The sequence below is a fragment of the Sciurus carolinensis genome, chromosome 16 (assembly GCF_902686445.1).
Source record: "Sciurus carolinensis chromosome 16, mSciCar1.2, whole genome shotgun sequence".
Lineage (NCBI taxonomy): Eukaryota > Metazoa > Chordata > Mammalia > Rodentia > Sciuridae > Sciurus > Sciurus carolinensis.
In genome coordinates, this window is record NC_062228.1 from 39,707,165 (window position 1) to 39,732,469 (window position 25,305).

General features: G+C 48.5%; 1 protein-coding gene across 7 annotated transcripts in view; it reads right to left on the bottom strand.

The window, feature by feature from the left end:
- Positions 1-7,527: 7,527 nt before the first annotated feature.
- Positions 7,528-25,305, bottom strand: part of Tshz3 (teashirt zinc finger homeobox 3) — a 70,033-nt gene continuing 52,255 nt past the window's right edge. For all 7 annotated transcript variants that reach the window (XM_047528508.1, XM_047528510.1, XM_047528509.1 and 4 more), the window contains one exon: positions 7,528-11,860. In XM_047528508.1, coding sequence (XP_047384464.1) covers positions 8,649-11,860 — 3,212 coding nt within the window. In that variant the 3' untranslated portion in view covers positions 7,528-8,648. The remainder of the gene's footprint in view (positions 11,861-25,305) is intronic.

Sequence of the window (25,305 nt, forward strand, 5' to 3'; positions counted from 1 at the left end):
GGGCATACAGAGGTTACCCTCTCAGAACAGCAAACCCTGCTGCCACATGGATATGAGAGCAGAGTTCCCTGCGGACCCTGTGGTTTCCAGTTCTCCAGTTCCCTCCCTTCACCTCTCCTTCCTCCACTTGGCCCCCAGAGCCTTTCAAGGTTAAACCTGAGGTACCATCTCCACTTTGGCCTCTCCTCCTCCTGCCCTGACTCCATCTTTCGCTGCCACCCTAACTCTGGGCTGTTAGAAAGAGAGGAGCTTTCCCGTGGATGCCTCAAATTCTCTTAGAGGAACGGACCCATCTCTTCGGAAGAGTTTTGTTTTGTTTTGTTTTCTCGGAGCAGAGTCATGCAGGGGCAAAGGCCATTTTAGAGCACAGAGGAAGCAGCCAGGATCCCAGAGCACTTTCTATTTGGTGATCAGTAAAATGCTGACTTTGATAATGTGAATACGGACAGTGTTGGAGAAGGCTATAATGAGAAGCAGGACAGAGTGATGCTTAGTGGGTTCAGTGTGTGCAATGGTCAGACCTTGGGAAGAACAGGAGGAAAACGGGCAGGGGGCTCCTCTGATGTGCTCCTTCCCCAATCCTGCTTCGTCCCTCAGACCTGAGACCATCTGTTGGTGCGCTGCACTGCACCACCATGCAGGAGATTCTATCACCGTGCCAAGAAGCCTATCATGAAATCTAAGATCTACTCTTTCATGGAAATAAGTGCCAAAAATCATCCTCCTTCAAAGAACCAGGGTGTTTTGGGAGGTAAGGGATTGGAGCATTGGGTAATCCCTGGATTTATGCTTGGCCTCTGGGTTTCCAATGTTTCTGAAAACATTAGTCTGGCTGGCCTTCCTGCTGGACACCGTGAGGCCTGGGCCAGGCCACTGCTCCTCACTGGACATGATCTATTAATGGGCCCCACAGGAATCTCTTAATCTGCCTCCCAGGGCTGAGGAAACAGCAGAACAACCTGGGGGAATAACTGTCCTGACAGAGATGACTGGTGCCACTAGCTCAGGATATTATGGCAGGACTCTCTGGACTAAGATGATGTGGAAGAAGGCATTGGCTTTCTTGGATGAGCAAAACATTAGCTCCTCTTATTACACTGGCCGGGAACTTGGGTCTCATTCGCTGCTGGAGAAGGGGGCTCTGTGTTTCACCTTTCCTGCCAGCTGCCACTCAGCACTTCCCATCCAGGTGCCATCTAACCACGGGGAGGGGAGCATTCCTGAGACCCCAGCTCCACAGGCACAGTCACCAGGCAGGGCTTGGGCTGAGCGGGGAGAAGAACCTGCGTGTGCCATCGTCAGCGATCTCAGCCACACCGAGCAGCGCACGCGGCCTTGGCGAGTCTAGGCACTGCGGGAAAGCATCCTTTCTTTCCCCAGCCACATCTACTTCTTTCTGAGGGCTGTCACAGCAGCCCTTCAAACCCATTTGACTGGGTTGGAGCGCATCACACTGTCACCAACTCAGTTTTCATTAGGCGGCTGCTTCTCAGTTAGCCTAGCCAAGCAGAAGAACTCAAACACATGCACAAATTAAATCGACATCCAAACTCCACCAATATACAAAGCAATTTAAATGATATTCATTAGAGCGATGACAAGCCCTGATGAGGCTTTCAGGAGCCGGGTCCTTCAGCTTTTGCCGACTCGGTTTCATGGTCACTGAGGCGGAACTCCAGCGACTGTACCTCCATTTTTTTTTTTTTTTAAGCCAAGAAAATGACTCCTTCCTGACACACCTATCTTATTTCCTTTCCCTTCCTCCCAGTCCTCTCAGCTCAAGTTTACCCAGCCCCGGTTTCTGGACACAGGTATGGATATGAATTGGAGAATCCCATAAAGGAAAAGTCAGCCACTCTGACTTCTTTTTTCTATAAATGCTCCAATTAAAACAGATTTCAGTTTCTCGTAATTTCATTTCACTTGGCCTGGGAGATCTCTAACTCACAATTACGATGGTCATAAATGTGTCCCTGGAATCCTGCTGTGGGGGAAAAAAATGGTAGTGAAATGTTGAAATGCAATAATTTTTAAAACACAACCCCCCAAATTCAAAAAGTCCCATTTATATATTTTAATTTTTTTTTTTTTAAAAGAGAACAGGATGACCATCCTGCAGCTGCCTAGGGCTAAGAGATGAGTGTGAAGGCCTGTGGGGTTTTCAGGGGTGCCATGTGGGGGACTCACAGGACCATGTATAGAGGCTGAGAGCCTCACCAGCCACAGAGCCAAATCTCCAAGTCCTTGGGCAAAGAGAGCAGCCCAGGGACTGCCTGATTCATTATCAGCTAAGGGCAGAGCAAGGTCACGGCCACATCCATCAGATCTTTGGGCTTTGGAGTTTGCGGTCTAGATAATATCCACAGCAGGGGGAATGATCAGCAACTTCATACACTGATGCCTGCACTTCTGTTTATAATTTTATGCTCAAGGTTAATTATGTGTGTCCTTGGCTTTGATCAGAGATATTAGCATGTGAGAATATTGCCTGTACCCATATTGGCAAAATAAGGATTCCTAGAAATTCCCATGGACCGGAAACACACTTCCATCACGGAGGCATGAGCTCTTACTTGGGAAATTGCTTTGTAAATAAAGGTATAGACAGCACCATCCGATCAAACTTAGCATGATCAGATGTTCTATACCTGTGCTGCCAGAAAGAGTAGCTGCTGGCCACATGTGACTGCTTAGCACTTGACACATACACAACTGAAGAACTAACCTTTTAATTTTATTTAATTGTATTTCATTTACATTTGAATAGCCACACGTGGCTGGTGTCTGCTATACTGGACAAATGGTAAATAACACAATGTATCCTACTTCCTGAGTTAGCTAATTGTGGATGTTAATCTCTAGAAAGAGGTCACCTTGCTTATCATCATTATCATCAGGGATGATTTATTAAGAATATATTAGTTCATGACATTATACAAAGGTGGTAGAAAAGCAGTTCCTCTGATCTTCTATCATTAGAATTTAATCTCAAAAACACCTGGCTTCTTGGACCAGAGGCCGGGGGCTGACACCAAATGCAGAGCCCTGGAAACGGCTAACTTTGATCTGAGCCACTCCTGAAGTCCAGAGGTGTAACTGGACTGAGTCACCATTAGGTTGTCTGGGATTATCCCAGCCATCATGAACTGTCAGGCAAAAAACCAACAATCTGGCACATCTATTGTCTTGGCAGGGCAGGGAATGTGTTCTCAAATCCGAAGGCCTTTGGAACCAAAAAATCCTCCCATTACAGAGTTCATTTGCCTTAAAAACCTCATGGGGGGTGATTCCTGTCAAATCCTTGGGGATAGAAAAATGGCATCTGTGAGTCATACAACATCTCCCTCTGGCTTGCGGAAACTCGATGGAGTGCGAGAAAAAAATAAGCAACCTCCCTGGAAACAAAACCCTGTGTTTGATCGCTGCTCTGCACTGACACTGGAAATCCAGCCCTCGGCTGCAACAGGACTGCCACACAGCACGTGGGAAGGTGGGGTTCTGTCAGAGAGGAGCTTTTTTCCTCAGTAGCTTCATGCTCAGAGACAGAGCCAAAACCTAACCCAAATGAATGAGATTGTTTCTGGAGCTAACTAGCGTATTTTGCAAAGGCCAGCACACCCTGGAATTGCCTGGAAGCCTGAGTACCTTTTCCACGTTTTCTGAGGTCAGCTGAAGGCTGAAAGGCATCGACTGGCATGGGGCCCCAAGGGAAATGTATTTTCAGGTTTCCTTTGCCAAAGATTACACGTGCTTACTAATAAATCCCCAGAGAGAAAGAAGGTTAGCGTTTCTATTACCCAAAGAATAACTATCTGGCGGAGTAAAAATGGTAATTTCTCCATTAGCTAAAAGGATAATAGCTATTATTTTAAAGTTAAAGTATTTATTATTGAAGAGTGGTGTTGGGGTTTGCTGTTTTCATTTTTATGATTGCTTCTTATAATACAAAGTGTATTATTTTTGTGCTAAATAGTCAACAGAATAAAATGCCATCGCAATTTTCCAATTTCAGACGAACAACACAGATGATTTTGCAAAAAAAACAAAATCATTTATTTTTTTATTTTGTATTAGATGACTTGGAAATTTCTGGGGATGATAGTTTCAGCACAGGATTTGTTCAATGCAGCTTTGCTTTCCATCAGCTCCTGTCCCTCTAACCACTCTCAGTTTCTATCTTCAGAATTCTGCTCTCTCAAGATGGAGCTTTTTATACTCTGTCACCGTGTTGTGGAACTGTAGAGTCAGGGGTTGGGGACAGTGAAGTCCACCTAGCTACAGGGGCGTAAATCCTTCTGGGGACACAGAGGCCTGGGCAGCCTCCCAGGATACACCACCTCCACTTCCTTCTGAGCGCAGGGCACCCTGAACAGAAGACAGAAGTGCAGTTTGGCCTGGTTCTCTCTCTCTCTCCTCTCTCTCTCTCTCTCTCTCTCTCTCTCCTCTCTCTCTCTCTCTCTCCCCTCTCTCTCTCTCTCTCTCCTCTCTCTCTCTCTCTCTCTCTCTCTCTCTCTCTCTATATATATATATATATATATATATATGTATGTATATGTATATATTTTTCCTTTTGCAGAATGAAAATAGAACAAAGGTACCGGGAGATTGGGTCCTCATCATAACCAACCCTAAGTTACACGTAAGATTTTGGTTAATTATAGAATTCTTGCTGCCTAAAACTTAAAGATACATCCCTGATATTTTTGCTAAATGTTGACTGCAGCGAATAGCTAAGATGTGGCATATTGATTTCTTGTTGTGAAGTGAGCTGTTCAAGCTCCATTTAAGATTTTCATCTTGCATGTAGCCCTGAGCACATCATAGCACCATAAATTAGTTAAATTGCACATTTATCACAAATGTTATTTTAAGATACTGCGTAAATGTGATGGCTGGAAGATATACAGTAGGGCTGCAACAAGACTGGGCTTGGGCGGGGTGAGGTCAGGGTCACCTACACACCTGTGATTAAACCCGCCTCCCCTGGCAACATCCCCCTCTTCCCTGGACACCTTGAAGACCGGACTCAGACAACCAAGTGCTCCCTCCACTCACCTGCTCTTTAAACACCAGTCACAGAAGATGAAATCCAATGACAACAGACTTGGAATTTGACTTTAGATTCTTCTCTTTGATCTCAGGGAAATCAGGACCATGCTGGGCTGCAAGTCAAAGTCCCTCCCTGAGAGCGGCCCACTCTTTAGCCAGGTAAGGGTTTGGTGCCTTTGAGAGAAAATAGCCCAGCTTTTGCAAGTGGGGTGAGACCCCCCAATCCAGCCCCACCCCCAGGCTGCATGCTAAGGAGACTGTCCTTATTCCAAGGGGATCTTCATTCAAGCCTGGCACCTTCAACTGCCCAGTTACTATGTCTTCTTGGAAATAAAATCAATTCCTGGTCCCCATTAATATGAGCAGTCCTTTCCTGGCTATGAGCCCAAGATGCCAAAGGAGCAGCAGAACAGGGCTAACCTACCTTGGTTGTCAATCCTCACTTCTCTCCCTAAATTGAAAAGTCCTGAAGATAATCCTGCGAGTAGGGTGAGGAGGACATGGGCAGTGTTGGGTCCTTCTCCCAAACTATAAAAAGGGGGGTCCGCCATCACTCGTACAAATCCCATCTCCCTTCAAGCCACATGGGCCCTGGTGGTGATGGAAGTGTTGTCAGTTTAATCTGTTAGATGCAGGACTTTGGATTCTAATAAACCGATGCTATATTTAACCTGTGAAAAATTCAAGAGTGGAAATCTGGGCTCCAGGATGTGAAGATGGGGAAGGCACAGGAGGGAGGGTGTCTCTGTCCCCTGAGCCAGGTTCTGGGGGGAAACCGATCCCCCAACTCCTCCAAGGAAATGCATGTGTCACTCAGCTCCTCCCAGGTAAGGGCCGGCAGGGGAAAGAACTGCTTGGGGGCAGGGGCAGTCTATGTTGAAGTTGGGGAATGGGGCAGGCCCTGGACCCAAGGGAACAGCTCTTTCCACCCACCTTCCAGCAGAGCCCATGTGTGTGTGGGGCATCACAGGTGAGAGCAGAGCTGGTATGGCACTATTTGCCAAAAGCTCATTTTAAACTCCAGTGAGGTTCTCTCTAAAAACCAGAAGAGAGATGGATTGCAGAGAGAAAGCAGAGTAGACAGAACATTTGGACTCATCTTGACAAGGAGGGGTGGGGACCAGCCGAAAAGCCCTGGGCGTGTTGCCGAACATCTTTGAAAGGGCTTAATTTAAATTTTTAATAAAAGGGTATTTTTTTCTTAAAGTTGAGGTGTTTTATGTATTACATGGATGTAACACATCTCTCATTTGTATAATTCTAGGTTAGGAGCTACAATGCTGCGTAACTGCAGTAGTAGTTTGAATATAGTAATAAAGGTATTTTACAATTTTACATGATGTTCCCAGCGTTTTGTTGGCATGATTTGCCGGGGCCAATAAAAGCTTGTGATTATCATATAAATGCTTTCCCCCCCCTCCTCCCTTAGATGGGTTCAGTCTCCTCCCGTGCCCTTCCCCCGCCTTGTTATCTCTGCTTGCTTTAGCACAGGAGAGCAAGCCAGGGAGGGACCCCGAAGTCCCACTGCCCAGTTCTGCTCTGCTTTTTGCTCTTTGAAAATCCTAAATCAACACGAAGGAACCAACCCACACAGAATCTTCCAAGGATCCTTCTCCTTCAGCTTCCTGCACAGCTCAGGGCCCCGACTGCTCTGCATGTACAAGGGAGACAGACCACGAGGGTTGGTCTGGGGTGACTGGAAGCTCTGACACTCAATGCTGTCTACCATGGCTTTCCCACAGGGACTCTGACCTCACCTGCATGTCCCCCTTCCTTTCAAATTTTTGTTCTTGGGGAAAAATTCTATCCAAGCGGCCACTGAGTGCTCGCTGCTCTGCAAACACCAAAGTTCACTAAAACTCCCTTGATTTACGTGCAGCCTCCGACTGCCAGCACCTGGCAGACACAGCAACCAACTCAGTCATAAACAGATCGCATACAATTTAATTTTAATGTGCTCGTTAGTCGTAGCACATTTCAGACATAATTGTGAACGCAACACAAATTATAGCAAAAAGACAATTTTAATGCTGCCGTAGAAAAAAGGGTTATATGAAGAGTCACATAATGGTGTTTCATTGTCAACAACAAAACAGGGCACAGAGTGTGTTCCGGTGTCTGTGCTGTTTACATGCCAATATTTTATACATAGGTTCTCATATGGTGTCAGCTGTCAGTTACTTCTGCAAATTAACTGCCAAAAATGGAGAAGAACAGAATCACTCGGAGAGCCGGTAACCACGGGTTACCTTTCATAAGCCTAAAGATAAAGCTGCAGTGTGGGATCTTGGGAGAATAATTAGGAAGAACAAAACAGAAAGTTACCAATTGAAATAAAAAGGTATCCTACAATATGAAATAGCAACCAAGAGGGCTTATAAATAAGTGAAAGAGGTTGTATCACAGAATGCCTCATGACTTAAGCAAAGTATTACAGTACAAACATTTTAAAGGCTTTATCAATGTTTAGGAAATACAGTACAAGTTCTTTTTTTTTTTTTTGTTCTTTTTTTTTCCTTTTCAAATAGACTTAACCCTTTGAGCACTGAGTTTATTTTGAGCGTTCTTTGCTTTCTAATAAATACCTTTAAAAATCATGTGCAAAATAGTATGATGCCTGCCAGGGATGGATTTCCTGGCCTCGTTTATTCAGACTGCTCAAAACAAATGATAATATGATGCTAATAAATATGTATAATTTAAACATGAACCTCTATCAATATAGATGTACTGGGTAGCAAAACAAACAATCATACTTTGCTTTCAGATAATGTTTCTGTATATTTTATAAATGCTATCTGTGGTATCTTCTGTATAATTTACAATGTTTGCATGTAAAAAACAAAACCCATAGACCTTAAAAAAGAAAAAGAAAAAGAAATATACACTATACATAGGCACGGCTTATGCCCAGAGCATAGCAGGTACATAAAACACTGTTGCTATAAATGCAAGAAAAAAGGTCATTTACCCACAATCACATTTTTTTCATAAGAGTCTGAAATCTATACAATATATACATCTATGTTTCAATGTGAAAATAATATTCTTTTAAATTTCAAGGCGTGTTATACCCCTGCAGACCTGCATAAATGGAGGTTCATATTATTAATTATAACTAAGCTGGTAAGGAGTTTAAAAAACAGAGCTTCATACATTATTATTATTTTATTTTATTTTTTAATCAAATTAATGCAAAAGTGCTTCAAAGTACTCAGAGGGCTAAAGATGAAAGGGTGAGAAATACCAGCACACTCGAGTCTCACGGAAAAAGTGTGCCTGATTTCGTTATAAATGCTTAATTAAACTGTCTGTTAATGCATGCAGCTTGAAGCATCGGGGGATGCTCACAACTAAATCCCATTTACACAAAGTTCCAAACACTTACCACTGCATTTTAACCTTCATATTTTACCAGTAACAACAGCTGATTATGCACCTCTATTAAACACTGTACAGTTATACAAAACAGTCCAGCCCAGAGTGATCCTCTGCAGTTAACATAAGAACATGTGCCAAGAACAAGACAGAGGGGCCTTAAGGTGCCTTCAACAGTTTCCCTCAAAGCAAACTGCAGTCATTTCCATCAGAAGCAAACGCTACTGCTTCTCCAACTCAGAGACATACAGAAGATGGTCTTCGGGCGATTTCCCATGTGTTTTGCTAAGGTGAAGCTTAACGGCATGCTTGCTCGCAAAGGTCCGATTGCAAAGTTTGCACTGATAGGAGGTCCCCAGGTCCTCCTCCGGGGAGGACGTCACCAATTTTTCTGATGGTGACTTGGTTTGTGCTATTTGATTGTTAATCTGTTCAGTGGACAGTTTGGATAAGTCCCGTAGCCGGAAGCCCAGATGTGACTCTAGGTGGCTGATGTATGTGGAAGGAGTCCTGATTTGTGACGCACAGTCATTACAAAAGAACACGGGGTGGCCAGTGTCCAAGTTTTTGAGGAACTTTGTTCCACCTGTCCTCCGAAGCTGGTATTTCACATTGGCCAGCCAGTGGCTGATGGTGGTCATGGACAGCCCCGTGAATCTTGAGATGTGCATGCGCTCCTGGGGGCTCAGGTCTGACATGATGTACTTCCCTTCGGAGGTCTGCCGGAGGCTGGCGGCAAACTGGGCCTGGAGGATCAGCAGGTGCTGGGGGTTCCAGTTTGACTGGCGGCCCTTCCTCTTCTGCGCAGGCGTCGACTCCTCGGCCTCCTCCAGAGTGGCCCCGTCAATGTCAGACTTCTCAGAGATGCTGGAAGGAGTGGAGGATTTTGACGTGTGGCTCTCTGTCAAGTTCTTCAGCATATCGGATATATCTGACAAGGCATTCTCGCGTAGCGGCGAGTTTGACATGAATGATACGACGGCAGATGTCTTTGCCGTTGTCACCGTGGATGAGGAGGTTGCCGGGGATGTGGACGTGGGGGACAAAAGCACTGAACCCAAAGAGCAGCCTTTGTCACTCTTCCCTTTTGTCAAGTCTATGGGCTGGTCGTTGTTGACGTGGTAGAAATAGCGGTCGAGGTGGTCTGCCTTCTTGGCCTGTAGGGGCGGTGGGGTGGCCACGGCCGCCTTCTCAGCCAGGCTATTGCTCATCTTGAAAAGCATGCTCATGGGGTCCAGCGCTGGCAGAGAGGGCTTGGCAGCCTTGCCCAGGTGGATGTTCATGACCGACTGCAAGGCGCTCAGAGGGTTGACGAAGGGTTGTTCGGGTGGGTGGTCAGTGATGATGGCCGTGCTGCCGCTCAGGCTGCTGCTCAGGGGCTTCACCAGTTCCTTGCCGTTCTCCACCGGCTCTGCCGCGGGGCTCCCCTCCTTGCACCCGTCCCGCGGGGGACTGGGGCTGTTCTCCTGGCTTTTGAAGCCCCCGTCACTGGAAGCCTCCATCTTGATGGGCTCGCTGAGTTCACTGCTGCACGGGGAGGGGGTGGCCCGCTTGGGCGGAGAGAGCTTGCCCTCGGGTTCCTTCATTTTCTCCTCGACTTTGGCAACTTTCTCAGTGACTTTTTTCACCAGCTCCTCCATGGCATGGAAGTTTGTCTTGGGCATCGGGGAAGTCTGGCTGCAGGGCGGAGAGACCAGAGTCTGGGTTTTGGTGGGAGACACCATCTCGCTGTTGCCGAACATGGGTTTCAGGGGTGTGCTTTTCCCCGATGAGCCCAGAGACAACTTCATCATGTTGGGGAGCTGGTAGGCGGCGTGGATGCTGGGGTAGCCGCCCCAGCTGGGAGTGCCATTCTGGGCCTTGTTGATTGCAGATGTCACCGTGTTTTCTAGGGATTTGAGGATATCTAAACCCCCTTTGGGACTCTCTTCTAAGTCATTTTCAGTCAAATAATGGTACTTGGAGGAGATGTCGTACTTTTCTTCTTCCTCGCCAGGCTTTTCCTTTTCCTTGGGTTTCTCGTCAGGGACTGTCTTCTCCTTGTCCATTTCCTTCTTGACCTCCACATTCAACTTCGGGGAGACACTAGCAGGAGTATTGGAGGGGGACGTGAAAGTGGTGGCCGCCAGGGGCACGGACTGTACCTTCTCATCCAGCAGGGTCGTGATGGTGGGCGTGACGGGCGTCTCCATGATGGGCTTCCCCTTCTTCATGGCCGAGTTAGTGACCTTGATGAAGTGGCCAGTAACCATCATGTGAGCCGTGAGCTCCTGCAGCGTGTCATGGGAGCTGCCGCACTCCATGCACTTCAGGATCTGGGACTTGCGGGCCTCAAAGTGCCAAGCGTAGCTGGCCCCGTTCTGGTGGCCGTACCGGTTATTTGGCGTGATGTAGGGGTTGGAGTTCTTCTGAAGCGCATCATTGGTGTCCGACATGGTAGCTTTGGGGGTTCCACCTGTGGAATCCGGGGAGCTGGGCAGCTCCAGCTCCAGCGAAGCTTTCTTCCGAGCAGCGGGAATGATTTTGGCTGCAACAGGAGTGACGGGTTCCTTCAGAGGCACTTTTTGGTAGTGTTTTGTTTTGATCATGTGGACGCTCAAGTCCTGGAGGGACTCAAAGGAGTGGCCACAGTACATGCACTTCAACACCTTCTGGGCATCTTCCTTCCCTTCCATCTCCAGCAAGGAGCGTTTGCGAGGCTTGGACCAGCGCTTCGGGTTGTTGTTGTCGGTCTCGTGGTTGTCGTCGCGGTAGTGCCCCGTCTCGTTCATGTGCACCGTCAGCTCCACCAGGGTGTCGTAGGCGGCGCTGCAATCTTTGCAGCGGAACTTGCTGGCCCCTGTGAAGATGGAGCCATAGAGCTTGCTGCTCTGCCGGTACAGCTGCACCGTGCTGAAGAGGCTGGGCTCCGGCAGCATGCGGCTCTGGGACACCTGCTGCAGGGTCTTGGCCATGGCACTCTGGTGCCAGTCGAAGCTCCCACTGCCGCAGCTGCTGCTGCTACTGCTGCTGCTGCTGCTGCTGCCGCTGCCGTTGTTCTTCTCCGAGGAGGGCTGGTGCAGGTTGAGGTTGAGGTTGGACCAGTAGGAGTTGGAGAGGAAGTTGTTATACACGGCCTTCATCTGCTCCAGGCTATCCGACACGGTCGTGTCCTCCAGAGGCACCGTGACTTCCTTGGTCTCCTCTTCATTCTTGATGGAGCCGCTTTCAAAGTCAGCCATGCGGTCACTGGTCTCACTGATGTGTGACTCGCTGTCCATCTCGTGACTGGAAAACTCAGCCGCCGGGGAGTTCTGGTAGCTGGGGCAGGTCTTGGTGAGCTCCTTCTCGGAGCACATGTACTTGGCCGAGGGTTCTCCATCTGCCGTGTGCTCTTCTGGGTCTATATCCTCGTCTACCAGGGCAGCTGCCTTTAACTCGTCGGAAACATAGGCTGCCAGGATAACAGGTGTGAGCGAAGGACAGGCAGGATGGAAAGAAGAGGGGGAAGGAGAAGGAGAGAAAGGGAAAAACACATTAGTAAGTGTTGCTCATACCTAGATTATGTTCTTGGTTCTCAGGAGAAAGCAGCAAACTAGATGGGCACCATTATTTGCAAAACTCAATAGTTAAAATGTGGTGTTTCTTTGGAGCAAAAAAAAAAAAAATCTGCTCTTCAAACATAATTTGCCACCTTATTCTTCTCAAGGGGCAACAGCTTGAAATTAAAACTAAATTTGAAATTAATGAAGCACATTCTGGAGGTGGCATTCATTTCTAAAGTAATAAATTACTTGTATCAACCTCAGAGACAGCAGTTCCTGTCTGTCAATTAATATGTCTTATGCTTCTCCTACCCCTAATGCATTTCTTAACAGACAGATTCACAATTTAAATTAAGCAACCATTTTTTACTCATTACATTTTTGAGGCTCAATCTTTAATAAATATAAAGTACAAAAACATCAATAAAATTTTTACGAAGTAAAAAGAAAGTACATCAATTGCAATAAATTAAAAACAAGGTTTTATGGCTTCTTTTTTTTTCCTTCCTGCTGGAAAAGCAGGTCTCCTAAAAGCTCAGGGTGAGTTGCCTCTCAGGGATGGGTGCTGGTTTGCTGCGGTTGAGAGGGAAGATGAGGATCTCCTACCACCCAGCCCTGGCCCTGCTTCCCACGTGGATATTCAGCCCTTCTCAGCCACCTGGACACACACACATCCATGCAGAATTATGTCAGAACAAGTTCAGGAAAATTGGTATGCGGTGCTCATTCCTGCTGTATAAATATATACAAGACCTTCCAGTGGACCTTACAAATGTCAAAGTGTTTGCTCTTTAGACTACTTTGTCAATATTTACTCAGCATAAGCTTCATGGGCATCCAACAGGGATCCTGTCTTTCTGGAGGCAATGTAACCAGGGACGTAAATCCGGCACGCACTCCCCAGCAGGTGGAGGGCGGGCCCAGCAGCTGCGGATTCTAGAAGGGGCACATCCAGAGACATAGGGCCCTGACAACATTTGTGTTGAGGACAGAGTAGATTTTTACCTTTCCCCCTTGCATTCAGTGACTCGGGTTTCTCCTGACTGAATCACCTTGTCCTGTGTGCTACACCTGGTGGGCCTACAAACTCTCAGGTGTGGCCAGCCCTGCACAACAATTTCAAGCCAAAGGAGAAAGGCAGAAAGTGACTTTTTCCTCTCAGTTCCTAAGTACCAGTTTGCCTCAAAATTCCAGAGAGCAAGGGTGCTGGGTGTCTGGAATGCTGTGTTGCTAACTGTAAGGCAGACTAAAAACATAATAAAAGTTCTTAGAAAAGGAAGAGAAGTTTTGGTTGTAGAATTTGGGAATTTTAAAGATTTGCCCCAGGTGAATTCCACAGAAAAAAAAATAAGTAAAACAAAAACCAAAAGACAGTGAATTGATTCCCTTGAAGTCAAATAAATATTTTCCCCTGGCCATTCCTTTCTGTTCAGTTGTGATGCTTTTGTCCCTAGGTCCCCTCTTTGGTTACCAAGATTTCTAAGCTGAAACATCATCTTAACAATGATGTGATGTGAACTTGGACAGGAATCCTTCCCAGATACTCACACCAGCTGTGGGGATGGGGATGCATTTGCTCACACACAATCTCTAAAGCACCGGTCTTGATCCTGGGCCATGGGATGTCCTTTAGAAATCCCCAGAAGAAAGATCCCTGCTCTGGTCAGCTGAGGTGTGAGGTGCCGGGGTGAACCTTAGTCTGGGGCCAAGCACTTAGAGATGACAACTTAAAACAGCTAAAGCTCTTCTCCTAGGGCCAGAGCCAAAATGCACAGGGAAACACAGCGCAGGCCAAGGCAGGCTCATCTGCTGGCCACAAGGAAGAATATGAATATGTGTGCTGAAAACAGAACAGGAAAAGGAAAATAAAAGAAGACATCTCAATCTTCCCTGCAGCCTTCCTCAACTTGCAGCACCTTTTAGAAATCTGGACTCACAAACTCCAACAGATGGCAGGCCTGGAGGGAGGGCAGCCAGGGTAAAGAGACCAAGTGTCCCAATTGGCTTGGACCTGTCCTGGCTTTAGCACTGAAAGTCCTGCATCCTGGGCAAATAGTCACCCTAGCTGAGGGACACACAGCATGACCCAGGTCAGGGCATCTAGACAGGTCTGGAACCTCTCTTAGAATCCTCGCTGAGGACAGCTATAACAGGGTGGACTGGAGGCAGCCCCCAATCTGCAGAAGACCACCAGGTGGGCTCACGCATGGTGCTTCTATTGAGGAAGGTGCTCTATAGTGAATGCCCAGCTTGGGAGAGGAATAGGAAACCACATAGCCTGTGTCCTTGCCACTGAGACCCAGGGAAACCCAGCCCTGAGCAGACAGGAATAGATACCAAAGCCCTTCTGTCCTGGACACGTTCCCAGTCACAGTATAAAGCTCAAGTCCCACAACTTGGGCATTTGGCTCCCATTTTTTACCTTCTATACATAGAATTAAATCTAGGAGAGCAACAGCCCCAGTAGCCTCTCCAGGAGGACACCAGGTAAGGACAAGTCAATAGTGGACACCAAAGCCCACCACGGCAAGAAGGCTACCAGCTGAGAGGCAAAAGCTAGTAGTTTTGCTGCCCATCTCCCACTCAGGAGCAGTGTGGCTCCCCAGAGCCTCCCCGGCTGACCCCTCCCCTGCTATGAAGCATCAACACTGCTCTGGGTGACCAGCAGGCTGTCTGGTGCACCCCTCTGTATGCTCCATCATTGATGTGACCAGCTCCTGCCCCAGGCTGGCCCCCAACATCCTCCAGTAAGCTTTGGAAATTGCACAGCAGTATCAGAATGTCATCCGTCTGATGGCTGAGGAGGAAATTAATATTGAAAGAAAAGTAAGGCCAACCTCCCTGGTGGGAATAAAATCCAACTGAGGGAAATTAAAAGGCTCCAGTGCCAAGAAGGCCTGGATCCTGGGGAGACCTGGCCTCACCCTGCACCCCAGCATGGCCCTGTCGTGGTTTCTGAGGTTCCTACCAAGTGCACTGGCACGCTGTCAAGATGGGAGCCTCACTACCTGTTCAAAGGCTGGGTTCTTTTCAGACCCAATGGTTAGACAGATTCCACAGGTTCCTCCCTCCACAGGAAAACGGAGGGCAGAGTACCAATCCTTCTGCTAGGTCTGCAATAACTGCACTCCTCTGAGAATCTCAGACATGCTAAGTGTAAATGGGCCCAGAAAGACAGCAGAGGGGAAGGGATGGGACATATTCATCTGAACCACAACTACTTCCTGAGTACCACAGGGGCCAGGTAGGTCGCCAGCCTCTGAACAAGCCATGGTTTTCTTTCTCTGGGCCTCCGTTTCCCTATCCGCACAACACTGGGCCCTGGAGTAAGGATCCAGGAGTCCGCCCCACCTCTGCACTTCCACAACCATATGGCTTTGTGGAGAAAAGGGTGAAGAACCAAAAATAAGCTTAAGTTCTCTGGGTCACTGTCCACAAACACCAGCTCCTCCCAAACACAGCTATCAGGTCATCTACTTAACTTGCAAAGACCCGGACGGACAGAGGGAAGATTTCTGGACTCTGAGACACAGTTAATGCCCTGAATCAGGTGAAGAGGGACAGGAGACTGGGTGTCTGCACCCACTGTCTGTGTGGGCAGTGGAGAGTCAACTAAAGGAGGGGCCTGATGAGAACAGGGCCCCAGCGACCAGGGTCCCCAGTGCTCCAGCGGCAGGCACCACCCGCCAACTGCGCCTCACAAGGACTGTGCACAGCCTTGGGAAGCGCCACTGTCCTCCTGCAGCCATCTCAGTCCCCTGCTGCTCTTTAACTTTCTGTATATTCTTCCTTAAATCCCCTAAGGACAAGGACCTTGCATCCTCGCCTTGCACATAGTAGGCAAGCAAGACACTGGCTGTCTCATTTGAAAAGAGGTTAGCTGGAGGTCACTCCAGCAGAGACGTGTTGCTAACCACCTTCGTAACAGAATCTGCCCCTGCTCTCTGCCCCTGCTCTCTGCCCCACTCCGGGTCTGGACCAGCCACCAGCCTTTCTCAAACCCTCCTCAACAAACTCCCTGACTCCGTCCCAGTCTCTTCCATCTAGAGTCCCCAAACAGAAGCCACTGGGTTTGTTGTAAAGTAACTGGCTGGTCCTGTCACTCCCTCATGGAACACCCTCAGTGACTTGCCACTGATCTCAGAAGAAAATCCAAATTCCTCAAAGTAGTCCCCAAGTCCTCCACCATTTGGCTCTGCTTCCTCTTCAGCTCCTCTCAGCTTCTAGAATATGCCAAGACTTCTCGCTCCTTACTTTCCATTCTGCCTCCCATGCTGGAAACCCTGAGGCAGATGCAAAGAAGTGGAAAATGAGGCACCTGCCCCTCTCCAGGCCACTTCTGGGGAGAGGGCTTCTCTGACTCTAGCTTCTGTGCCATTAGCACCCTTCCTGTTCATGTTACTAAGCATGCCAAATGAAATCACTGGTCTATAGTCAGATGTTCCAGATGTTCTAACAAACTGTCAGCTCTGTGTGGTCAGATCAGTCCCCTACAACCCATGCTCCATGCCCCATATATCTGCTACATCTGGCTGGATTAGTCCATTTGCTGTTACTTAACAAAATACCTGAGGCAGGTCAACTTTATAAAGAAAAGGTTTATTTAACTCACAGTTTTGGAAGCTGAAAATCCAAACAGCGTGCCACTGGCTCTGGCAAGGGCCCCATGGCAGATGTCAGAAGTGCACGTGGAAGCAAAAGACCACATCTCAGAGCAGGAAACCAGAGAGCAATTCAGTGGTCAGGCTTGCTCTTATAACAACTCACTCTCCCTAGAACTAACCGAGGGTCCTGCAGGAACTGCCTCAATTCCTTCCAAGGGCAGTGCCCTAAGGATCTCCCATTAGCCTTACCTTTTAAAGGCCCCAGCCCTTTGCATCTCACATCAAGGATCAAGCTCCAACATAGGAACCCTGGGGGGATACACTCAAACCATTTCCAAACCACAATGACCACTCGACAAAGATCCACAAACTGAAAGAATGAAGGAACATCACAAATGACTTCTTCAAACCTACGTAGTTGCCTAGCATCTCAGATGGACCCAAACTCCAGCACAGAGATGTAATGTAAATTACACAGATGGGGTGTAATGCAAAGTCCTTCCTGGGTTCTGTTGTCTGAGTGGGACTGGCATTTTCGGAAGTGCTACTTCATGAGGAAGGGTCTTTGAGATGGACGGGATGCAGAACCCACTGCTGAGGAAGAAGGGAGAAAGCACCCAAGCTGGTGGTCTCCTTGCATCTGGAGTCACCCCGGGCTATGCCCACACCCAAACACCTCATGTTCAAGAATGAAAATGCATAAATGCATACTATTGTCAGGTATAACTAATTAGAACAAGTCAAAAAAAATAAAATGTGTGTGTGTGTGTGTGTGTGTGTTTGTGTGTGTGTGTTTGTGTGTGTGTGTGTGTGTGTGTATGGGATGCACTGTTGCCAGGTGCAGTGGCACTTGTCTGTAATCTCAGTGACTCAGGAGGCTGAGGCAGGAGGATTGCAAGTTCAACGCCAGCCTCCGCAACTCTGTCTCAAAATAAAAAATAAAAAGGGCTGGGGATGTGGCTCAGTGGTTAAGTACCTCTGGGTTCAATCCTCAGTGCCAAAAATAAATAAATAAAATAAAAAAAAAAAGAATGCATACCATGTCGTGCCCCTTTTCTCTTTCACAAATAAGACTGAGAGCTTTGCCGCCAGCTCTAGTGGAGGAGGCAGCTGGACTGGGAGGGGAGGAGATTCTCATTCAAACCACACAAAAGATGCAAAGAAACAGAGGAGCAGGCAGAGACCTGCAAGCGAGGGGTGAATGGAGAGACTTGTGTCTCAGTTTTCCCAGTCGCCTTGAGGAGACAGTCTCCCCCCAGATGGAAGCCAAAATGCTGCGCCTGCTTCCCTATGTACATCGCTGCATCCCCCACCCTGCCCAGGAGGAGCACGTGCAGGACAGCAGTCCATCTGGAGAGGGGAGTGCACGGACAGACTACTGGATCAATTAAAGAACTTGGCTGAGCAGAGTCAAAGGGGACTTGTAGGTAAAGGCATGCTCCTGAGCAGTAAAAGCTCCCAAACTTTACAAGAGCTCCTTCCAAAGTTCCCAACACCTTGGGAAGGTCATGTGTTGAGAAAAAACAATGACCTGGCCTAATATGTGCATCTGGGCGTGGACCATTTCCACCTGTGTTGTCTCTGACCTTCTGAATGGCCCTGGGGTGGAGAAAATGATCTCGTTTTTTTACCCCAAGGCCTGCGTCCTGGGTCTGAATGTGAGGGGCCCATCAAGCAAGAGCACGGGAGTGGGCGCTGCGCTGATGCTGAGCGGGTTGCAGGGGAGAGCCTTCGTGGACCCCCGTGATGGCCACGTCTGCCCCTCCAGGAGGGCCCTCGGCCCTGCCCACGCTCACCACTATGTGTGCATGATGGACGTATCTAAGGCGTGAAGAACCCACTATGTCAATCAGAAGGTCAGGAGGCAGTAGCTCCCTCGTTAATATTTATTATCATCATTAACTAAATAACCACTAGGTTAAAAAAATTAATATGTTTCATATAAATATAAAAGAGTAAGCTGGGGCTTAATGGAATTAATTTCAGGACAAGTGGGGCTTGCCTTCATCACACTATGACGAACCTCTGCAAAGGTGAAGAGGCCAAGGCTTGGCTCTGTGCTTTCAGGCCATGGGGCTGCAGGTGGGCTGGTGGGGTGGCAGGGAAGGGGCACTGGGGGTGGGAAGAAAGGAAAAGAAGGTGTGGCTCTGCCCTGCTTCCAGAAGCAACTTCGAAGTGAATTGCCCTGTGGGCATTGGCATTTTCTGGACTAAAATGAAGGCTCTGAAGTTCTAACCCACTCTTTTCAAGTGCTGAGAACTCCCGGGAAGGTGCACTGGTGGCTCCAGCTCCCCACATTTGCACTTTCCCCGTCTGCTTAGGAAAGATGGCCCGGGAGAGTGCGCTCCTAGGAAGGTGTGACCATGCTCCCTGCCACAAGGGGGCCCTAGCTGCAATGGAGGGAGAGGCAGGGGCTAGAGGGAGGGAAGGAGGAAAACCAGGAATCAAAAGTGGGGCTGGAGGTGGTGAGGTGTCCTGCACCTGTCCAGCAGATTGACAAGGACGAGGAGGGGCAGAGGGACTGCAGCAGAGAGGACGAAGAGAAAACGAAAGACCAGAAAGAATCCTTTAGGAATGGTGGGGTGGGAGGTGAGCAGAAAGAAAAAGGAGACAAGAATGAAAGAGACTGTATAAGAGGAAAGGACTGTAAAAGAAGAGGGCCTGGAGAGGCGGACTTGGAGAGGCGGCCATGAGGGCAACACCAAAAGTGGCCAGGGAAGAGGTCTCGGGAGAGCTGCTATGGGTCACTTCTAGGACTGGAGACTCCAGGCCTTTCCTCTACCTCCCTTGTACCCAGATTGTCAAATGACACAGTGATTTTTTTTTTCTTTTTTAAAAAGTGATTTAATCAGCTGAGGGGATGGTCAAGGGGGAAGTTACCACTCAGCCAGCGCTGGTGGACACGGTGAGCAGGAAGCAGTTTGGAGACAACCCTGCTGCCTCAGAGATGATCTGAGCCAAGAGGACGTCCTGGGATGTAGTATGGCCAGGGGAGCCCACCCTGGCCTCAGCAAACCTCCAGGAGCTCCTGTCAAGCCCTCAAACATGCTTGATCACACTGGAGAAATGGAACTGTCCAGAAGATGCCAGGGACAGGCCACAAATTGGACAGACTGGGAAGAACTCTACAGGGTCTGTGATTAGGATTCCCTGACCTGGCTCTCCAGGGATCATGCGCAGCAATCTCTGCAGACCATTCTCCTGACATCCCCTCCTGGCCGGGTCTATTCCTCCTGTATCATCAATCAGATTCAAACCCAAGGCCTAAGGTCCCACTGAGGGCCCGAGTCCTCTGCATTGCTGTAGAATGTGTCTGAACAAGGACAAATGTCAAGATCCTCAGTGGGTCTCAACCACTTCTGATGCCACTGCCTGCACCCCTAGCACCTGGGCCCACAGCGAGGCAGACTCCCAAGAAATCAGTGCAAGAGCAGAGGGGAAGCCATAGTGGCCTGCCGCCAGGGACAGCCATCCAAGAGAGCAGCAGCCTGGACCCTGCAGAGGACCTGCCTCTGCTGCTGGTATTTCTGCACTGCATTGTCTCCTGTGAAACTGTGCAGGGTCATGAACAGTAAGTCCTGGCTCATAGTTTCTGCTGTGCCCCCCGCTGGTCACGTGGCTGTGATGACTGGATTCAGGTACCTGAGCCTCCATTTCTTCTCCCATGAACTGGAGAGAGGGAGGGTGGCATACTGACCACGCCTACCTCCCAGGTATTCCTGAACAATTTCCACACTGGAGGGACTTTTCAATTAGAGGTGCACCAACAGCACAGGGGCCCAGCCACCGTCCAGCACCCAGGAGGCAGAGTCCAGTGGCTGCCCTGGCCCCCTGAAAGGCCTCTACTGGGCATCTCCCAGATGCTCCATGCTGACCTCACCGCCTCACGGGGAAGGCCCTGCAGGGGTGAACCCTGTGCTCCCTCCTTCTTGCAGCCTTAAGATGAGGCCTGTGGAAAAGGAAGAAAGCCTGATAGGAAGGAAAAGAAGGGAGGAAATCAAAGGGTACTGAAAGGCAGCAGCAGAGGAGGGAAGACCAATGTGAGATGAACACATACAGAATCAGTATTCCTGACCCTGCACACCTGCTGCTCCACCGGCCCCAGCCCTGTCCTCAGGACTTCTAGGGAGGAAGCAGGTAAGGACTGGGAACAAACCTGGCTCCATCCACAGTTCCACTGGTTAGATCTGACCCAAGAGTTTCCGCAGGTCTGGGGTCAGAGCCAGGTGTCTGCTGGAGAGGCCAACTCAGACACCCAGACCCAGTGGCTGCCTGTGTCCCTACAGCCCCAGCCTCCAGCCAGGTTAGCTTGTGCCCTGATCACCTTCTTCCGTGTGGGGAAAAAGAGTCAAAGATCCCTGAAAATTTCACCTAAATCTCACCTTTTTCTAAATATACCTAGAAAAATCCAGATGAGCTGACCCATTTGACATAGAATTTTTGCTGCTACACCATCCTCCGGGTCATTTTTAAGCAGGGCTCTACTGCAGAAGCATGCTGCACACCTCATTGTGATCCTTCTCAGGGAGGCCATTCAGTGCCTCTGCTGTGTCTGCTGCAACCTGACTTGGGGCCTAGAGTTCTCCCTAGATGTCCAGAGGTCCCACAGTATGGGCTACTCGAGGTAGCCATCCACTGCTCCAGACCTGGCCAGGAGCCTTGGAGGTGTGAGGGGTCCAGAGAGGGTGCTCAGAGCTGGGTCAGCACTGACTCAACACATTCACACCCTGTGGGCAGTCCCAGCACCCTGGCACTCAGCGGTCCTTGGCAAGAGGAAAAGCAAGACAGAGTGACATCCTCCCGGCTGCTCACAGGGGGAGGGCTCAAAGCAGCAGTGCTACAGTAGGACCCCCTTTCTGTGCCAAGACTGAGGCAATGGCTGAAGCAGTGGCTGAAGTAGTGGCAGCAGCCCTAACTAACAGGCCAAACTAGCACCATGGGCATCAGATTACATGCTGCACCTCTCTCGGGCTATTAAATAGGAACCAGAGAGAGAGAGAGAAAAAAGGTTCTGGAGAAGGAGAGTTTATGCCTGGTACCAGCAGTTCAGTGCAGCAAAAAATACAAGTCTCTATCCATTCACCTAGCCACCTGGAGTCACATAAAGACATCTCCCAAACTGTCTCAGATGATGGAGGTTACAGCCTCTAGGGGACAAAGAGGGAATGAATGGTCTTCTTAGATGGTACTAGTGACCTTCCAAGCAGTCTTGCTCGGCATGGGCCTCCCTGGAAAACGGGAGAGTATCCAAAGGCCTGAAAGCAGAGCAGAGGGGCTGCTGGGGAAGGGCATGGTGTGGCTCTGCAGGGAAGGACACGTGGCTGAAGCTATAATGGTCAGGACTTCTCCAGAAGGCTGGCCGCGTTAGGATGACAACCTCCTCTAGATTGATTGTTCTTCCCACTAGCAAGGTCAGGAATATTAATTTTGTACACGTTAATTTGATGTAATGTGCGAGATGAATGCTTGTTCAGTTGGGTATCACTGTGCTAATAAAGCTGCGAGGCTTTCATGCCAAGAAAAGCATGGCATTAGCTGATGGGTGAATGAAGTCAGTGTGAAGAAGGCCACATTACTCTTTGGCAGAGCCAGGGTGCCCAGTGGTTGTTAAGGCCACAACAGGCTGATGCTGCTTGTTAGGGGACTGATGACAGCAAGCCTCTGAAGGACACCCGCCCCATTGTTGGGAACCCCAGCCTGTTATGGAGACTCAGCATTCAGAGCAAGTCCTGTCCCTCCAGGTGTGGCAGAAAACAAGAGGCCAGGAGCCTTAGAAGCCACGCCTGGGGCTCCCACCACTGGATTAAGAAAGACACTGCCTTGTGTCTTTTCCTTGGGATTCATGTTGCTGTGAGAGTCCTCTTCTACCATCTCAGAAGCCACTAACCAGAGCAGCTCAGGAAAAGAGGAGGCCTGAACGTGGGTAGGCCCACCAAGATCAGAAAGGAGAGGCAGCTTCCCCATCCCTAAGTGACTCTCCTCAGAATGCTCTGGATGGTGGCTCTGCTGCAGTTCAGGTGCCAACCCTGTGTGAAGAAAAATAAGGACACACACCACAAAAGCAACTGCCTTGGACAGTTCTTCAAATAAGACATAGTAACTAAATACTCAGTGCAGGAACCAGCTGAGTCACCTTTGTCCTCGGCTTCAAGCACATACCAACCAATTGGGCACCTGATCAGTAGTGGAAGTTCACCACAGCCAGCTCTCTGGGTGTCTGAACTCATGCCCTGGGTCCCACAGGAGGGCTTCATTGTTGAAGTCACCCCAATCCACTGTGGAGCTGACAAGGCAACGCCATAATGCAGGTAGCCTGGCAGTGAGGGAAGGTTTGGGTTGACACCTGCCAGATAGCCCAGTGATGATCCATCATCTGAAGCAAGGTTCCTGGTGTCAGAAGTTCTGGCAAGAGCAGTGACAAAAGTAAAGCTTGCTATGAGTGCCATAGCCCCATTCCTCTTCTGAGATCAATGTATTTTCAAGTTCTCCATCCCTCTGGATTAAAGAATCCAAGCTCTAAACTCCTTCCCTACATCCTTTTTTCTTTTTACTCCACAAAACACATAGAGTAAATCCTAATACACAATGAACCCAATAAATTGGGATAACTTCATCCAAAGAACAAATTTTCTCCTTGGCACAATAGGCGTTGAGTAAGCTGTCAGGAAGAGGGCACGGGCTTGGCTTTTTCAAACTGTGCACATGAACAGGGGTCAGTTTTACTGATGGCTCTGTGCTTATACATCTTTAGGACTGGAACATGACAAAGTGATGGTCATGAGGTTGCTCATGGTCTCCAATGAGGCAGTGAATGAGACCTAGAGGAACTCTTGCTGGCCTACACACTCAGTGATCTCAAAACCCAGGGAAGCCTCAGCTGAGTACTGGGCAATGAGCGGAGGAAGTTTGGGGCAGCCGGGAGTTCCTGGCTTGTCTCCATAATACCTTAATAGCTATATCCAGAAAGAAGGTGGATGGATGGCTTACGTGAAAGAGGAATTAAGATTTATACGAAAGAGGAAGCAACTGATTCACCCAACCCATCTACCTATCTATCTATCTACACATGTGTGCATTCATCCACTCATTCATCCACCCACCCACTCATTGATTCATCTAAGCACCAACCCATCCATTCACCCACCCACATATCCATCCATTCATCCATCCATCCATCCATTCATCCATCCACCCATCCATCCAACTCATTCACCATGTATTAGACACTAATTACATATTCTGGATGCTTTAAGATTAGGAATAAGAAGTTACCAAAATAAATGAGTCAGAGTCAAAGGTTTTACTTTAATGTAGTCAAATGACCTTGATTACACAGAGCACAAGGAAATTAGAGGATTGTATGTCTTAGCACAAATGTCTCAGCTTGACATTCAAAGTCCAAAATAATCAAGCCCCATGTTACCTTCCAATTTTTATCTTCCACTTCCTACTTCCACACACATGAGCTTTCCTGATAATGTTTCTAGTTCTTGGCTTTGATTTATCTTGTTTCCTCCACATTAGAAGCAATACTCATCTTTTCAAATCCCCTTACCTGTCCTCCAATGTCCTGCTCATTCTGCTGCCCCCAGGAAGTCCTTTCTCACCTTACCTCTTTTTTGGTGGGTGCAGGGTACTGGGCATTGAACTCAGGGGCACTCAACCACTGAGCCACATCCTCAGCCCTATTTAGTATTTTATTTAGAGTCAGGGTCTCACTGAGGTGCACAGCGCCTCGCCATTGCTGAGGCTGGCTTTGAACTCGTGATCCTCCTGCCTCAGCTCTTCAGCCGCTAGGTTACCGTGTCTCTTCTAGTGACTTCTATAATATCAAGAATGATAAAAGGAATGAAAAGTCCTTTCTAAACTCTAAACTCAAGAAAGATATTATTATTGGCATTATTTATGGCTTATTTGCCATTAATCTTTTGCAACTTTTAGAATCATTAACCATGTGCACAAATTGTCTCCTCCTGCACATGACAGGCAATCCTTACTTCTGTGTTCTTCACGTGGTCTGCCCTACCAGCCAGCCTCAGTAACTTTGGATGAATTCACATACTTGGTTGGTGGTTCTTGGTCTAAGAACCACCACATACCAAAGGTCACCTCAAGTGGAAATTTCCACCAGTTTCCTTGACAGCTCTCAAATGCTGGGTAACGGAGTTGGGAATGTCCTCTGACCTCCTGGGCATCTCTTCTTGAGGTCTCACTCCATTTCACACAGACACTTCAGTATAGAGCCATGGCTGCAAGGTATCTCAGGAGAACCCACAAAGGTCCCTATCTGATAACCTGAAGACAGACCTGAAGAGGAAATGCTCACAGAGACCCCAGAGAAGCTCACCCCTGCCCTCTCTGCACTGAGCACCAACATAATGGTCATCATGGTCAAGCCATTTTCCTACAGCGTATAGTACTGCCAGCACTGACCCAGACTTAGCTAGCCCTGACCTAGCACTGACCTATCACTTGGCCAGACTTTACCCAGTACTCAGCATTCAGTCAGCCCTGGCCTAGGAATCAGTCAGCACTGATCTAGCCCTTACCTATCCCTAACACAGTACTAAGTCAGTCCTTGCTCAGTACTCAGTCAGCACTTGACCAGACCTTACCCAGTACTCAGCCAGAACCCAATCAGCCCTGGCCAGTCCTCACCTAGCACTCGAGCCCTGACCCAACCCTCACTGATCACTTAGCCAACCCTCACATGGCAATTTCTGAGCACTCAGTAAGTACTAATCAGCACT